Below are 17,976 nucleotides of genomic sequence, written 5' to 3'. Positions count from 1 at the left end.
ACTAATTATAGGTAAAAGATGTCGACTAAAAATACGTGGCTTATTATTGTTAGTCAGTCGGTCTGCTTTGGTCAGCATGGCAGTTGAAATCAGCAGTTTGGTTGATTGTCCGGTGTGATAGGATAGATGATACTGGAATTAGCATCTAGGTTCAATGAATACATACCTTATCACCTATATTGAGCGCATCATAACAGGCATTCATCACACTTAATTAAAATAGGGGGCAAAATGGAGAGTGCATATATATATATATATATATATATATATATATATATATATATATATATATATATATATATATATATATAGGGCTTGTTTAGTTCGCAGAAAATATATTTACTTCCAGAAATATGATTTATCGGAAGCAGATTTCTAAAAAGAGAATGTCTGAAAATATACTTTTGACATGTTTGGTTGATAATGAAGAAGTGACAGATTTTCAGAGTGCTTATGTTTGGTTGACCATCCACTTTCCTAGAAAAGTTATGTGTAATTCCGATTATACCCTTAAAAAAATTAGGTTTTTAATGCCTCTTTAATGCTGAAGGGCTTTTTTAGGAAAAAATAAAAATGGAGTGATTTTCTGCTCATGAAAAAGTAACTTTCTCACGTTTTTCATAGAAAAGACTTTTTCATGAAATGTGGGAATCATAATCCCATGAGAGTACAACTTTCTCGTCTCTTTCCTTTGAAAACTCCAACCAAATAAGAGGCATCTCATTACTTTTCCGTTGACCACATTTTCCCTCCTTCTTTTTCCGCGAACCAAATAAGCCCATAAAGCTCCTAAGAAGTTGCTAGGGATTATTATTTAAGAACTGATTTTCTTGTAGGGTTTTAGATCAATTTTCGGATTCCTTGCAGGAGCGAAGACCTCCAATGCCAAATGTTTAGAAGAAATTACATAGTTATTCACCTCCAAGAAGTATCTTTAACGAATCATGTCTCCATTAGAAATAGAAGACCTTATAAAAATCTAATGGAAGAGCCCATCGTGAAGCTACACATTAAATTGCCACTCCCATGTATACCAATCTTTTACTAACAGGGAAAGACACACCTTTCTATCCTTCCTCTTTAATAACTACTTAGCACACTAAGATTTCATCATGACTACCAAATCCAACCAAAAGATTGGTCACTAACACGATAGATCGGGCATCACTATCTTTGCAATTATAATGCAAACCCCAAGGGGGGGATCCCATTGCCTGTCTTGGTGGACCTCATTGTGAACTTCATTTCTCCACTCCTAACTTCAGTCCACCATTCCAATCTCCGGCAGAGTGAAACATGAGATGCTAACAAGCACGTTACCTTGATAACAATCTTCAGTAAAATAGAAATATATATAGAGTCCTCATTAATGCTTCTATCGTCTGCATCATGCGTTCTGAAAACTAGTTATAAGTACTTATAATAAATGAAGACTCTATAATCTCGGCTCTTCTCCCACCTTTAATAAGTATATCTGTATACGTTCCATGCTTCATTGGTTTGGTTAGTAGAGAGAGGAGAAAAAAAAGTATGGCCGACATAAAAATAGAGAAATGCATGCCTCACATCTGGTTTAAGTTTTCAAAAGAAGAGATAAAACTTGCCTTCCCATGGAAATAACATTTCAGCATTTCATAGAAAAGAAATATCCATGTAGGATATGAAAAAAAACCAATTCCCACCGGCAGCTGGAAATTAGAGTAATTTTGTTTCCAAAGATGCACTTAAACTTTTAGAAAGAATGGAATAAAGTCTTTTCCTCTATGAAAAGTATAATATGTATTTTACTTAACTTTTATTCTGAAATATGCCATTTTCTCATAGTCGACCAAACATGCAAAAACTACCTTCACAGATATCATATTTTCATGCATCAGCTTGTTCGAAAAAATTCTCTACGGACCATATATATATATATATATATATATATAGGATGATAATAGCATAGCCACATCTCCCAATGGTAGTTCCAAAAATCAAGCATGGTGGATGTAGTTGAGGCGGGACTTCTACATACACCTTTTGTCGACCCCATTGTGACCAGAGCTTTTAACACAGGGTTGGCCCCCACTTTTCACCACGTCAATAGTGGCAAATTAAAGTGCTTTCTTCCCCGCCCCCTCAGCTTAACCAGATTTAGGTGCTACGCCAACCGCCCAAACTCGCCCTCCATAATAATTTAAGGACGCTGCCTCCAATTAAAACTCCCACCCGTCTCGATAGCAGCTCCTTCTCTCCGCTATATATGTATGCCCTCTCAAGTCAAGCGCACCAAATGCATGGCTTCCAAGTGATACTACTCTTCTTTCTTTCCTTCCCATCTTTGGCCTCATAGCAATCCAAAACCATGGCTGCTGAAGCTGAATTGCCCGCCATCCATGGCCGCAAGCTGTCGACGGTCGTCCCCGGCAGCGTCACCGGCGAGGCTGCCGTCTACGAGCTTGCGAACATCGATCTAGTCATGAAGCTGCACTACTTAAGGACTGTGTATTACTTCAAGGCGGACGAAATCATCGACAGCCTCACTATTAAGGCCTTGAAGGAGCCCATGTTCCCGTGGCTGGATGTCTACTACCCGGTGGCCGGTCGAATCCGGCGAACGGAGGCCGGCCGGCCATTTGTCAAGTGCAACGACTGTGGAGTCAGGATTGTGGAGACGAAGTGCGGCCAGACCCTTGAGGAGTGGCTGGAGATCAAGGACTCGTCTCGTTGGAGACAACTTGTGCCGGAGAAGGTGCTTGGTCCTGACTTGCACTTCTCTCCATTCGTCTTTATTCAGGTGGTCCTCTAATCTCCTTATCTTATTTATTACTTCTATAAATTTCATCATCAGATGACTATCACATCCGTACGATAGTCATGAAGAATAATAAACCTGAAAGGCTTTGATCAACTAATTGGAAATAGATGTTAGTATATACAGTGGGCCATGAACGTCAAGGTCCAGATTTATGGTAAACAGTAAACTACTTGGAAAGAGACCTTTGTGCCCGTCCTATTCCGTCTGAAGGCCATGGTCGACTTCTGTTCGTAAGACTAGGACCATAACCATCATCATCAAGCCTCATCTGAGAAAGTCAATTTGTGCTGCAGAATACTTGTTTATAAAATCATGCTAGATCTCTGCTCTTATTGATTTTTTTTAGGTAAAAATAAACAGCAAAGCAAATTAAGACACCTTGATCGAGGAGAAAATTTAGATCTCCATCTTAATTATCAAGGAGTGCAATTCCTTTGGGGTACATGTAGGCCATGTTGCTCCTATATATGTAGGGAGAAATTATAACCTGCACCATGTTTGCAACCGTGCACCACAGGAACAAATAGAGATAAAATGTGCGAGGCGGCAATCTGAGACAAGCTCATAATGATGTGGTGCATCGCCAAGTGATGCGCGATGTAATTTCTGCTATGTAGGCACTCCATGTTGGCCAACAAATGAGCCACAAGTGGCCTCCGGCTTGCAGGAGATTATATCTTACATCATGTAGTCATGCACCATGCCGATCGTCTCATTTCTTTCTTATGGGCTTCATTCATCGTACGCTTGTTTCGTCGATCGGCTCGTAGGCTGGTCAACATATGGTGCGTGGCCATATGGGTGCTTAGTACCATACTATAGTTTTAATGCATGCAAACTTGGATGCTTCTTTTTATCAGACGCCCTTCCTAGAATTATTGGGCATCCAAAAACACTGCGGAAAGAAACTTCTTTTTAAGATTGGAAGCGGCAAGGTGAACTCCAAGTCATGGGAATCTTGTACCAGGACCTCAGATTAGATGTCAACAGTTGGATGATGTGGAGAGGCCTTCGGTTGGTGTTTGTTAATGCAAAGTCACGGGATAGGCAACGCATACCCTCATGCACTCTTCTGCTTTCACTTTCTCGACTTTCGTAAAAATAAAAAAAATAACTTAATGGCAATAAAGTTTGCTTTATTGCCATTAAGTTAGGCTCTGTTTGGAAGAATTTTTGGAGGGCCAAAAATTGGAGCTTCTCCCCAAAAGCTGTTTTTAACTTTGTCAGAAAGCTTTTTTTTGACAAAAATACCCTTATTTAGAAACCCAATGTAATATTATTACTATATTATAATAATATTATATTATATTATAATAATATTATACTATATCATATATTTATGTGTTAATATATATTATATTTATTATGCTCTGTTGTATTACGGTCATTTTGTCATACAAAAGTAGTTGTTTACCAAACAAATGTTAAAGTGCTACAACACTTTAGAAATGTAGTTACCAAATAGCAAATAATTTTTTATAAAAGCTCTACTTCTAATAGATCTACTTTCAACAGCTCCTCCAAACAGGGTCTTAGTTTCTCTAAAACCAACAACTAGGACCACGGCTTCAAAAAAAAGGGGATTAACTAGCTAGTTAATTCTATTTTTTTTCTCAAAAAAGAAAAACCTAGTTAATTCTTTAGGAAAGCCACAACCATAAATATCACGTACATGGAGGTGGGGAAGCTGGCCTTGGGTTGGAAACTATAATGCCCCTCATTAGCTTATCTGGCTAAATTTATAATAATTATAAGGAACCTACTCCCTCAAACCCCTAAGAATACATGCGGCCGATTTCCAGCTATCGTCACGACATTTATTCACCAGATTCCATCTCAAAATTTATTTTGTTGATGCACTTGTGCTGCTGTTCGCCCTGAACTCCATATTCTAGTAATGATGCTAGATTGCTAACTTGAACCTCATCATTTTTTACGCATGATATATTCTAGAGTGTGACTAGGGTTTGGACCCGATATGGGCGTAAAAATTGGCCCAATTTGTGAAATAAATAAGGTCATAATGTGAATATAGCCATTGGTCTAAGTTAGAGAAGTGTTTTTTTTTCTTTATTTTTTAATTTGAATCGGATTTATTAAATTAGTCTTAGAATAAATCTATTGGTAAAAATTTAAAAATAAAATAACCGACAATTCAGAAGAAATATCGACTATAGCGATCTTCAAAGTAGAACCAATGGGATTCCCTAGGGTTAGAGAGGCGGTTAATTTGAACCTAAAGGCTCGTTTGGTTCGCGGAAAAAAGAAGGGAAAAAATGTGGTCAATAGAAAAGTAATGAGATGCCTCTTGTTTGGTTAGATTTTTAAAAGGAGAGAGATGAAAAAGTTGTATTCCCATGAAAATATGATTCCCACGTTTCTTGGGAATATCTTTCCCATGAGCCAGGAATCACTCGATTTTTATTTTTTCCAAAAAAGCCCTTCAGCATTAAATAGGCATTAAAAACCTAATTTTTATTAAGAGTATAATAGGAATTACACAACTTTTTCAGAAAAATGGATAATCAATCAAACATAAGCACTCTGAAAATCTGTCATCTATTCATTATCAACCAAACATGCCAAAAATACTTTTCCATGCATCATCTTCTTAGAAATCTGCTTTTTAAGAATCATATTTTTAGAAAAAAAATGCTTTCCGCGAACCACAATGATCCCTAACGGAAAAATTTAGAGGCTGTAAAATTGATAGGTATCTAGTATAAAAATAATGTAATAACTAGGGTAGGCTAGCTAAGTGTCACTTATCTGGATGGCGATGCGGGGTCATAACTCATACGCCATCGTCATCGGGCCTCAGTCCTCACAGCATTTGTGGCGCCGCGCGCTATCCATCAGTCGGAAGTAAAGCATCACCAGAAACAGGTGGCATTGGCCATGGGAGTGATTCTTTATGGACGGGGACCCAAGAGGGGACAGTACTGATTCGTGCTGGTCGCCGACCAATACAGTCCTTATTATTGGTTCAACAAACCTTAGTCACAGCAACCACTTCAGATCCTAGCCTCTCGCAGCAAGGCCGAGAGATAGTACCTTCTATTATTTTTAATGTCTTTATTTTTTTTATTTTTTTAGAACCGTTACCCTGTATCGGCTTGTTTGAATAAGATCATCCTATAGCTGGTTTTTTTTTAATTTTCTCGTGCGAGGGAAATCTTGTTTAACGCTGCAGATTTTGTAGCAGCACCTATAGAAATTTCTATATGGACTAAAAAATTTGCTTCCCCACCAAGCCCCTAAGTCAGTTTCACTTTCCTCCTATATTTAAATGGGAGAGCGAACAAGAGACCTATTTGCCTGGTAAGAGGACGATAATTCCGCCCAAGTTGTCCGGATTTGAAACGCACGGGCGTCGATTAAATTAGGGAACCGGATGCCCCACGCCCGGATGTCTTGCTGGCGATTATGCTTTCCTTCCACTTGTATCAAGGTGGCGCTGGGATGACATACCCACACGTGTTGCGGTGAGCCCAGTGGGGTGAGCCCACGGATCGGGGAAGGCACGCGAAACCTACGACCTGTATCGAACATTCCCTGGTGGAATGAGAGCTGCTACGCGGGTGGGCTGGTCCCTCCCCCTCCCCTCCTATTTTTTCACCAAAAAAAAAAAAAAAAAAGAGACCTACTTACGAAAAATAACGAGAAAAAAAAATCCCAATGGGTCGAAGTCCAAACAGCGCGCTATTTAAGCTTACGACTCAGGACTCAGCTAAATAACTTCCATCAAATAATTGGCCCAGGCTACTCAAAGTGTGAGTACTCTAGTTATTGAGACAGGTCTATGGTATATGGATACTTGATTGATATTTATTCAAATTATATTTTATATCTGGGTTTTGATAACCATCGAATCCAATTTAAATATGTAAGTGTCGAGCACATCGCAACAAATATGGATCCATATATAATGTTGGAAACTGATAGGTGTATCCAGCTTCATTTACATCCATAATTGCAACTGATTCAATTATTAAGGGATTTCATACTCCGTTTTAAATCTGTATTACCTTCTCGCACTGTAGGTTGATAGCGTCCGGCTTGAGAATATGCTTAGTTGTAGGGATCCACATAACAAAGAAATACAAGAAATTAGTTTCCGGCAAAAAACCTCCGATGCATAAATCAAAATAGAGAGAGGCAAGAGTATGAAAAAAAAAAATTCAGCAAAATGTGGTGCTCCGTGAATAATATCATGTGCGTATTCTTGCATGTGATTGTGCTACCTCAGGTCCTTCGGACTGCTTAGGCGAGCATAATACGTTCTAGATGCCAGGCAGCAGCCATGCATCATATACATATATGTCGCGACGGCTGATGGCTGAGACTGTTAATCCTTATCGGCACATATCGATTGGTTCGTTGTTTGGTGGTGAAACTGTTCGCCTCGGTCAACCCCTTGAATAAGCACACTGTTCATTGTCTTATTATCACTTTCTATCGGGCTAAAAGTACTCTAACCGCCAGAGTATAGTTGGATAATTTTATCAACTGTTCACTTTTATCCTTCTGCCATTTTTTTTCCAGTTTACTCGGTTCAAGTGTGGAGGAATGGCAATTGGATTCAGCTGGTCTCATATCCTTGGAGATGCAATAACGGCTACAAATTTTATCAACCTGTGGGCGCAGTTGCTCAGCAATAGTCCTCCTAAATGCCAGCAGCACCTCCTCAGTCCTGAAACCAAAACAGAGAAGACTCCTATAAAGTTACCTGCTTCCATGGAACTGCTTCCAGTCAAGCAGGTTGAGCATGTTGGAGATTCCTGGCTATCTCTTAACGACAGTAAAATGGCAACACACTCCTTCCAAATTACCGAAGAGAAGATTAAGCAGCTACAAGCCAAGGAATCAGGTCAAATTTCATCCTTTGAAATCATTTCAGCTCTGATCTGGCAATGCTTGTCAAAGATTAGAAAAGACAAAGGGCCCAAGTCGGTGACAATTTGCAGGAATGACACTTCAGCAAAAAGAAGTGGGCTTCTTAGCAATGAGCAAAAGATAAGCACGGTTGTGTCAGACTTCGTCCCTTCCAAGGTTGCCATCTCGGAGCTAGCATCCATGATTGCTAAACAGGAAGTGGCTGAAACAAAGATGATTGAAGATTTGGTGGACAGCCAGAGTGGAACACCAGATTTTATTGTTTATGGTGCAAATCTGACTTTTATTGACATGGAAGGGGTTCCATTGTATGAGTTGGAGCTGAAGGGGCAAAAGCCCATTCATGTAGAGTACAGTATCGATGGCGTAGGTGATGAAGGAGCAGTGCTGGTGCTTCAGTGTCCCCAACAAACTTATGGCAGTGGTGGCGACGGAGGCAAAATGGTAATGCTCATCCTACCAGAAGATCAGATTCCTCCACTTCAGGAGGAGCTTCAGAGTGCATGGGGTGTTGCTTGAGCAGACATGAGAATTTTCTCTGGGGACATCTGTCAAGAATATGTGTAAAATGCTCTAAATGAAGACATACTATGAGGAAGTGAAAGACATGATAGGGTGCCACAGTTTTTTTATTATCTAGGCATGTTGTATGAATCAGTAGGGTTTAGTTTTGCTGGCATAACAGGTTTTCAAGTTATATGTCGGATTTTGTCAGGTTGCAAAGCTACAATAAAGGAATCCTGGCCATTGTCAATGTACTGTATTATGTTAGATATAAATTAGAAGTAGTTTATGTAACTATATTATAATAAAAAAACTGTGACAATGGTATCGTGTTTCAGAAAGTTTGGAGAGTATAATCAGAAAATCATGCTTTGCATATTCAATTATTTAACCTTTGAACTTATGTATCATGATATAAGTAATGCTTATGTACCTATGTAAATAAATTGAAAGGCATTAAACCAAACATTTAGAAGCTTATGAGTGATACCTGCTTTCATTTTCTTGCTTTAAAGCTTCCAATTTTCTTGTCTTCTTTCAGTGGTAGCAGCAGCGCCTCCAGAAACAATTCAGAATATTTGCTATACTTGTATATCATGAGACATGCCATACGAAGGGCACTCACAATATCAGTTTTAAAAAGTTGAAACCCACATTCTCTCTCAGATAATGAAATAAAGAGCACTATGTATATTTCCAAGGCAGCACATGAGAGTACAAATGAATCAATAAATCCAAGTAAGGTTTCTGAGCCCTTCATATGTTCAACATGAGAAAAAGGAGTCACAATATGAGCATTTCTATTGGTTAAAAGAAAACGAAACTGAAACAAGTTATGGGCTTTGGCTGCATGCAGCATTGGTCTTTTCAATATGTGACAATCACTCCATATTTTTATTCTCATGCTTAAAATTTTCTCCATACTTTTATTCCCATGCTTAAAATTTTCTGGAACTCCTCTTACACCAGCCCTAACCCTGTGTGAAGAGAGCAATATCTACATTTTTAACCCATGACTCCTGAGTCACAGTAAAGCAATTTTATCCTTCCAAAGCCGCTGTGATATGCATGTAGGCGAAGTATCGCATACAGCATATCACTATGCAAGGACATATACAATTGGTATTTCAAATAAATAAATAATAAAATGTTTAAAATATATAAAAAAAATAAATAACTAAGAAAAAAATAATAAAAATTCATATACATTATCTCCCACTTTCGGACCTGTATTATTATAGCATAATATGTTAACCTTAAAAAAAACAACATTCTTAATAAACTGAGTTTAATTTTAGGTATGCTAATAAAAAAAGCATATGTACCGATTATCAAATGAACAACTAGAAATACAAGATATAAAGATGCATGCCTTAAATTTAAAAAACCTAAAAAAACATCTAGTATTGGGAGCATTTCATCGAATACTTGGTTGCTGTGGAGGATGGCCACGCGGGATCCAGTTGAACCGGGAAAGACGGAGGCAGTGGGCTTGGGCGATAAGCTGGCGCAGCCTCATTTGAAGGCGGTTGAGAAGGGTCGGATGTGGCGCAGGGACTATCGAAGCTGCCAACCTGGACCAATCATCAGATCTCGGCTGCGGAGTTGGAAGCCCTGAAACGACGGTTTACGGATGTGGTGGAGATATCATCGGAGAAGATGGAGATGGCTAGGGTGGCGTGGCGAGATACCGCGGTGATCATGCGCAGCTTGGGTCGCCGAGTGCCAGTGGAGTGGATTAGCCGGGAGCTGCGGGTGGCCGAAAAGCTCGACTACGATGTCGAGGAGTTCCTGATAGTGGACGAGACTTTTGCCTTCCGATTTCGGAGTGAGAGGGATCGGGAGGCAACTATGGAGGCCAGACCTTGGCTGGTGGCCAGTCAGCTCCTTGCCATAAAGTGCTGGCAGCCAAACTTCGTTCCGGGGGCCGGTCAGCTGTGCCGGGTTGTTGTTTGGCTTAGGTTGCCAAGTCTGTCGATGGAGTACTGGGCGAAGGAGATGATTTGGGACATAGCGGCGAAGGCTGGCCGACCCTTGGCACTGGACAAAGTCACCGACCAACTAGGCTTCACCCATGTCAAAATTGAGTTGGATGCGCATGTGCCGATCCGGTCTGGGACCTTCATCCAGGTTGGTTCCGACCTACACTGGCAGGCATTTCGCTATGAAAACCTTCCTATTTTTTGCTACAAGTGCGCCCGACTTGGGTACGAAGAGGGGCCTTGCCCCTTTCCTCCCACGACTTCAGCGACGTTCGGAGAACCGGAAGATCATCGTACCCAGCAGATTGGGACAGAGGAGTTTCCACAGGAGCCGACACCTGAGTTGAAGGAGGGGGACGAGTTGGTGAGCCGGCTTCCCTTCGGTCCATGGTTGACAACTACCAAGATACGGCAGCTGAAGTCGAACAAGCCGGTGAAGAAGCCGACCGCATCGAAGGCCGACCGAACGCAGGTGCAGAAGCCCTCTTAATCGGGGCCGAGTTCCCCCCATGCTGTACCGATCCTCCCCGAGTCGCTCATGGATACTGACGGGTGGCAAAAGCCAACTAAGTTGGCTAGGAGGTCGCGGAGAAGGAAGTGGTGGGCGGATCGGCGATGAAAGACACCGAGATGACCCAACTCGATGCGGGGTCCGAGTTGGACTCAGAGTTCGCCAGGAGGATGGGCCAGACCATTCTATTGGGCAAGCTGGGACAAGCCGAGCCAGGGCGGGCCGTGTCGGTCGGGCTGGATCCGGGCCCAAGCTCAAGCCTGTTGCTCCATGATAGGCCGGGCTAGGTGGGATCGGTCCAGGCCGCTAATACCAGGCTGGCCTGTGGACAGGGCCCAAGCCCGATGAAGCGGGCTAGGAGCCCGGCCAAGTCAACCAGAGCTTCGGGGGCGAGAATGAATGAGCTGGATCAGCTGCCTAGATCGGCGTCATCGTCCTCCTTCGAAGGTCTGCACCCACACCGGCAAGAGAAAGGAAGGAGGCACTTCCGGAGCGCCTCCCTGCCGCCAGCGAGAGCCCCCAACCGATCGGCGAAGGGTGGTGCAACAGCTGTAGATGGAGCCGCTGGGACCTCGCGGGTTGAGGGCAGAACACCCGCGTCGAGTGGGCCGATGGCGGCAAGTGTGGCTCACCGTCACGGGCGACCGTGGCTAGAGGTGGCGGGTAGTCTCCGGCCAAGGGGAAAGGAACGAAGGGTGGTGTCCATCTGAGTATGACATCTGAGTATCCATTCATTAAATCCCTTTAAAACCAAATATGAATTTTAGTTTCGTATTGTCAAGACCGACAATCAACTCCTATATCAATTTCACATAGCACACCAACTTTCACAATTGGTGTGTCCCCCTAGAGCTACCGATCCCATTCTGCAGATGTCCTTAAAAAATCTCCATTCCCCAATCCACTGGAAAAGGCCCAAGTGTAGCATACGAGGTGGAAGCCTGACCAATTTGACACCTTGTTAACTCATAAAATCTTTACATATACAAAAAAAAAGGAGGAGTAACGCATGTGTTCTTCGTTTTACAAGAGTCTAACCACAATAACTCCCTCTTTAATGCACCAATTGCTGTGATGCATCACCAAATCCCTTCTATGCTTAATATAGAAACTGTTGATCAAGGGGAAGAAAAAACATATTCATCTATAGTACTAGAAAATGAAAACACCCTATCAATCTTCAGTGTCTTGTTCGAACCATAAAATACATGTATTATCAAAAAATATCAGCATATTATTCCATAGTAAACGATAAACATGAACATAAAAAAGGAACCCAACAAGCATGGCATCAAGAAATCCTTCTAGCAGGTTAAGTTAGATTATAATGGGTAACAATCAGATGTGATTGAGAAAACCAAAGCATTTTGCAGAAACTTATAACTGACAAATTAGAGTATGCACCAGGCATTGGGATGTAACACAAGGATGGCAATAGAAACGAGCGTGCCACTGTTAAAGCCCTAAAACGCCCCAAGAAGCACGAAACACAGTCCAAGAGCTGACTTGACATAAAGATCCGCACCTTCAATCCGGTTGGCTTCTTCCGTGCCACTATTCCATACAGCACAATGGGGGATCAATCTTGAGGAACAGAATTGCAGCTAAACAACTGTAAATTTCAAAACTCAGAAATTCCATTCTGTGTACTACGCCAGACAGGGGAAGATGACAAATTTATGGCTTTCTTTACAAAAAAAGAAACCCAGTGACTTCTAATCTATTCTCTAACGTCTTAAGAAAGAAGGAACCATGAAGCCTACGTCCAATTTCATGCAAATAGAAGATGAGAACAGATAGAGTGAAAGAAGATGAAAACACTCTAGGGTTCTTAATCACGCTATAGAAAAGAAAGAAAACTAACAAAGATGGAATTATTTTTGTAAATTAAAAACAGAGATTAGCTAGACTTATATACAAATCAATGATCAAGAAGCAAATTTGATGAAAGTTGTGGCAAAATACTTTGTATATGACTTTAGTATCATCAAATGTATCAATAAATCAGGAATTCTACATGGCATACGACACTTAACCCAACAATGGGGGAAAAGACGACAACTGTATGGTTTTCTTTACGAGAAACTTTTTATAAAAAATTGCAAAAGAAACTCAGTGACTTCTAAGGCATTCTCTAATGACTTTAAGAAAGATGAAACCGCGAAACCAACATCTAATTCCACGCAAATAGAAGATGAGATCGAATAGAGACCAAGAAGATGAAAACTCTCAAGGGTTATTAATCATGCTATTTTTTTTACCGGGGGGGGGGGGGGGGGGGGGGCGCCCTTTTGTAAGGTATTGACGCGTAGACTTGACGCCGATCAGTATCCGTTAATATATGGTGCCGTGATGTACAAAATATGGTGCGGATGCTCTGGCGCTGTAACGTACGGACGAGATCTTCTCTAGCGAATTGGACGGGAAATTTGGATATGGTATACGGGTGCGCAAATTTGAGAGGATTTCCTACAGAGGTGCAGTGATTAGATGGTACAGATTTATTCTGATTTCATCTATTCCCATGGAATTTTGTTGTCGGATGAGCCAAGCCGAAAAGCTGAGAAGGAGGAGGTTCCTCTGATACAACCAATTCTTATGGCAAGTTGTATGAAAACTATCTTCCAATTAGCTCTGACTTGAATTAATGCTTGACTTGCTAGATGTAAAATTTTGGACCAAAGCCTTTTTTTTTTTCTTTATTTTCGGTTGATCTGATCAAAGCTGAGCTGAGATTTACCCTTTATAATTCTTAGAAGGTCAATTAGATTACGTAATTCAACTAGACTTGATACTTTTATTTTTTGTGCTAAAATGGATATATCACACATTACAAGGATGAATACACGAGGATGAATATAGTCAAAAAAAAATCGAAAAATAATAAATTCCGAAGCGAGCTTTCTCTTTTCCATCCAAAGAGTATTTCTGGAGTGGTTGACCACATATAAGGCCACCCAATCTTCTGCACTGTTGATCTCTCTATACACATGCTTCGCGTGCAAATCCATCCCACCACACCATAGCCTAGATTTCGAACCGTTCCCACATGGATGACCATAATCAAGATGATCACGGTGATAACCACAAGCAGCCTACGCAAAAATCACATATCTGCGAACCATAATAAGCCCATAATCTTGAGCATCATATTCCACAATTATTCATTTTGTAATCAAGAACACTACTTAATTGTTCCTAATTCACAATACATGTTCAACTTGCTATTCAAATATCCAACCGCTTAGGATGTTCTCCACTTGCTGAGCTTTCAGACAGAAAAGAATCCAACAGTGTTTCAAGAAAATTATATAGCCTGAGTTCAATTCTCAACTTTCACCAATAATCTCCACAAGAACACAGCCCACCTTGGAAACGATGGAATCGGTTCACATCCCTCACAATAATTTCTCTGTCATAGATCTTTGAAATAAATTTAATGGCCATGTGGCAGTCTCCGCAGATACGTAGGTTTTTAGTCACTCTCAGGACTGTACCAGGGCCTGCGTTCAGAAGCCCGAAGGCAACCGCCAGCTTCTCGCTGTGGGTTGTCAGATTACATTCCTTCTCCTCCTCGCTCACATCATGCAGAACGAAGCTCGTGTCGGGCACATATCCAGCATTCTTGATCTTCTTTGGCAAATCTTCCAACAACATGTAGATCCTTGTCGCTTGCGGATGAGACCTGTCGCCGCAGAGGAATGCATTGACTTTCCCATTGATCTCAATCCAGCTACAACTGAGACTTTTCCTGATTCCTCTGTCTTTCGAAAGACCTCTCACCTTCTTCACCTCCTCCCACCTTCCAAATTCTGCATACATGTTAGAAAGCAAGACGTAGTTTCCGCTGTTCTCGGGCTCCAGTACGAACAGTTTCTTCGCTGCGACCTCTCCGATCTCCAAGTTACGGTGAATCCGGCAAGCTGAGAGTAGAGCACCCCAAACGCTAGGCCCGGCATCGATCTCCATCCGATCGATCATCTCCATTGCCTCGCCCAACCGACCTGCTCGACCGAGAAGATCAACAACGCAAGCATAATGCTCTGAGCGCGGTTCCACCGAATGAACCGTCCTCATACAATCGAAATACCTTAACCCTTGATCAACCAACCCTGAGTGACTGCACCCAGAGAGCAACGCAGTGAATGTGATTTCATTGGGTCGAACACCTGATCTTGCCATTTCCTCAAATGCCGACACGGCTTCAGCTCCGTGCCCATGCGATGCGTAGGCTGCGATCAAGGCGTTCCAGGCAACAACATCCCTGTCCTTTTTGTCAATCGTATCAAAACAGCGGCGCGCTTTGACGAGGCTCCCACACTTGGCATACATTGCAACTAGAGCAATCTTCACAACTGGATGCGAGTCAGAGCCCATGGCACTCGCATAGCTATGAATCTGCTCGCCTTGGTCGAGCGCAGCAGAGTGCGCGCAAGCTGGGAGCACGCTTGCAATTGTCACCCAATTCGGCTTCACATCATTACCGCCCTGCCGCATCTCCTCGAATAAAGCCAGCGCACGGTCCGCCAGGCCATTCTGAGAGTACCCTGATATCATTGCAGTCCAAGAAACGATATTTCGATTGGGCAATGCCGCAAAGAGATCCTCGGCAGCCTTAAAGTCCCCAGCTTTCATGTACCCCGCAATAAGACCATTCCACGATGAGGTGTCTCTGATGCTCATTAAATCAAACAGGTGACGGGCGTCATCGATCTCGCCACATTTGGCATACATATTGATCAAGGAGCTCCCCGCATAGAGGTCCTGCTCGAGGCCCCGCCTCAAGCATTGGGAGTGGACAGACTGTCCAAAGGGCACGGAGCTGAGATCGGCGCAGCATTTGAGTACAAAGGGGAAGGTGAAGTGGTCGGGCAACAGGCCAAGGGAGAGCATTTCGTCGAAGAGCCTGAGGGTGTCCTCCGGGGTGCCGTAGAGGGAGTGGCCGCGGATGAGGGCGTTGAAGAGGAGGGAGGAGGGGCGGGGAGTGTGGCGGAGGAGGAGGGAGGCAGCACGGAGATCGCCGGAGCTGGAGTACATGGCGGCGATCCTCGCGGCGAGGACGGCATCGGATTGGAGGCCTCGGAGGGTGACGTGGGCGTGGAGCTGGCGGCCGAGGCGGAGGGAGCCCGGCGTGCGGGTGAGGAGCTGGAAGAGTGGGATGTAGAGGTGGGGTGGGGATTGGCGGAGGGATCTGAGGAGGGTGGGGAGGTCTTGGAGCTTGGGTTTGGAAGGGTAGGGATTGGAAAGGAGGAGAGGAGATGGAGATGGGCGTAGACTTGTCGTAGGAGGCGCGGGAGATGTCTGGCGCCATGAAGTGGCATAGATTTTGTTTTGACTTGCCGGGGACGGTGCTTTAATTTTTCTGAGTTTCATGCGTCCAGCGGCTATAAAGTCTACATTCTCTCGTCCACCCTGCCACTTCCTCTGGTCTGCGGTGCTACTACTCTCGCCCCCTAATTCGAGATCAGGGAGTTTGCTGCTTTTCTTCTTCACTTCCTTCGTGTATGAAAGCGGTGATAAAGAATGATGATGGCAGTGGTGGAGGAAATCTCTTATGCAAGGCGAGCACTCCAAACAAATTCTACAAGAGAGGCCATGAGAGGCAAACCACCCATTTCTAGAGAACATCAGAAGATTACTAAGAGAGTGTGGCGTCTTTCGAGCTGTACATGTTTACTAGAAGACGAACAGAACTACAGATTGGATCACCTCCTTTGCTGCCAGCCATTCTAAAGATTTTCTTGATCCATCTTGTAATTGTTTCTCCACCTCTAGGTTGCATTCTTTCTCTTGACTCTAATGACAGTGCTTGCGCGAGATTAGTTTAAGCACCCAATGTACCAAAAAAAAAAAAAAAATAGTACTGGCTAGTACAGTTTGTAAAGCTTTTAGAAGTTATTATCAGAACCTTTGTTTCTCATGCTCGGCTCACCCCTATTTTCCAGGATCATTCTGTCCTATTTATGAAAAATGATGATAAAGAAACCATGAGGACTTATTAAGATCATGAATCAATCCTTTTTTTTTGCTTCACTAAAATGATGGTAGGGAAGCTCTTCACGCCATGTCCTCACTTATTCTTTTATTTATGGTTGGAGACAAATTATGTATAAGATTAGAGTTCCTCCATCGTTTAACAAAAAAAAATGAAAAAAATCAAGAGCTCGACAGAATAGTTTCTCGAAATTTGTATTAGACACAAATGATAATCAAAAAACCAAATGATGGTGCTAGTTTTTTTTTTGGGTAAAAAAAGGAGCTGATAGCTGAATTATAAATAAATAAGTGTTACAATTAAGAAAAAAAACTTCATGATACATGCAGCTATACATATTTCTATCACAGCAAAAGTAATAAATAGTACATAAGACTAAAACCAAACCATGGTAAAGTACTTCGACGGAACATCCCATTGAGAGGTAAAACAGCATATCAACCAACATGTAGGGATTCCGGCACCAGAACATAACATAAAACCAAGGACACAAAAAAGAACTTGTTGAATATAAAAAAACCATGTAACATAAGAGATAATGCTGGTGCTAATTTGGTGTATGACTTAATTGGAGAGCTAAGGCGATTTAATTTTCAGTCAGAAAATTGTATCAATTGCTTGAGACTTGAGTAGCCTGACAAGTTCTTTTCATTAGGAAGAGTTAAAGGAACTTCTTACTCAAGCTTCATCTCCCTCTTCTCATTAATATATGAGGAGGTAAAGGCCGATCACTTAATTAACTTCGGGATCATTTTAAATTTTTTAAATTTAAAAATGTTAAATAAAATCGACTCTAAATGAATCTCTTAATAAAAAAAATTGGGATTATTTTAAAATTTTAAAATTTGCTGGTATTAAGTGAAATTGGTTTCAAATTGAGGAATATCTAAATAATTTTTTTCTTGATAATACGGGCTGGTCAAGTCCGGCCAGGATAACCCAGATTCTCTAGTACTTCCTATCCTCGAATTGGTTTCTTTACAATTGAATCTCAAGGTTTATCTAGGGGTATTGCGGCAGTGTGAAGGTTGGGATTTGCCACCTTCAACATCTTCTCATAGATATAACCAAAAAGCCATTATAGTGATTACTGAAAGTAATGGTGACCCTTGGTATTTATTTGTTGTGTCTGCCAGTATAAATTACAGGGTGCATCGAGAGCTGTGGAGTGAGGTGTCTTACATGGTGCAGCAGGGCATTCCCTCTTTGGTGGCTGGTGACTTCAACTGTATTGATGAGCCACATGAGAAGCGAGGAGGGGGGCGAGGGGTATGATGTTCTCAGACAA

At 42.1% G+C, this 17,976-nt stretch overlaps 1 protein-coding gene, 1 long non-coding RNA gene and 1 pseudogene across 4 annotated transcripts; 1 reads left to right on the top strand and 2 right to left on the bottom strand.

Moving 5' to 3' along the window:
• Positions 1–2,128: 2,128 nt before the first annotated feature.
• Positions 2,129–8,541, top strand: LOC103716202 (protein ECERIFERUM 26-like). The gene is made up of 2 exons (XM_008804112.6): positions 2,129–2,779; positions 7,346–8,541. Exons 1-2 carry the CDS (start codon positions 2,348–2,350, stop codon positions 8,213–8,215), a joined length of 1,302 nt encoding a protein of 433 aa, XP_008802334.3. The 5' UTR covers positions 2,129–2,347; the 3' UTR covers positions 8,216–8,541.
• On the bottom strand, positions 6,915–12,953 carry LOC103716203 (uncharacterized). 2 transcript variants are annotated; one of them, XR_015975771.2, is made up of 3 exons: positions 12,144–12,953; positions 8,691–8,786; positions 6,915–8,244 (listed from the first exon to the last, which is right to left on the bottom strand). It is a non-coding gene; the product is annotated as an uncharacterized LOC103716203 (long non-coding RNA). The 2 variants fall into 2 exon arrangements; XR_015975772.2 differs by having other exon boundaries at positions 8,691–8,781.
• Positions 12,954–13,812: 859 nt separating this feature from the next.
• Positions 13,813–16,493, bottom strand: LOC149768385 (pentatricopeptide repeat-containing protein At5g66520 pseudogene; annotated as a pseudogene). Its single transcript, XR_015975769.2, has one exon. The product of XR_015975769.2 is annotated as a pentatricopeptide repeat-containing protein At5g66520 pseudogene (transcript).
• Between the last annotated feature and the right edge of the window lie 1,483 nt (positions 16,494–17,976).

Source organism: Phoenix dactylifera, chromosome 2 (genome assembly GCF_051530095.1).
Source record: "Phoenix dactylifera cultivar Ajwa chromosome 2, Ajwa_hap1_PhDact_Kaust_v1.1, whole genome shotgun sequence".
In the NCBI taxonomy this organism is placed as follows: Eukaryota; Viridiplantae; Streptophyta; class Magnoliopsida; order Arecales; family Arecaceae; genus Phoenix; species Phoenix dactylifera.
The sequence above is the reverse complement of the archived record's forward strand: the minus strand, read 5'-3'. Positions and strand labels throughout refer to the sequence as shown.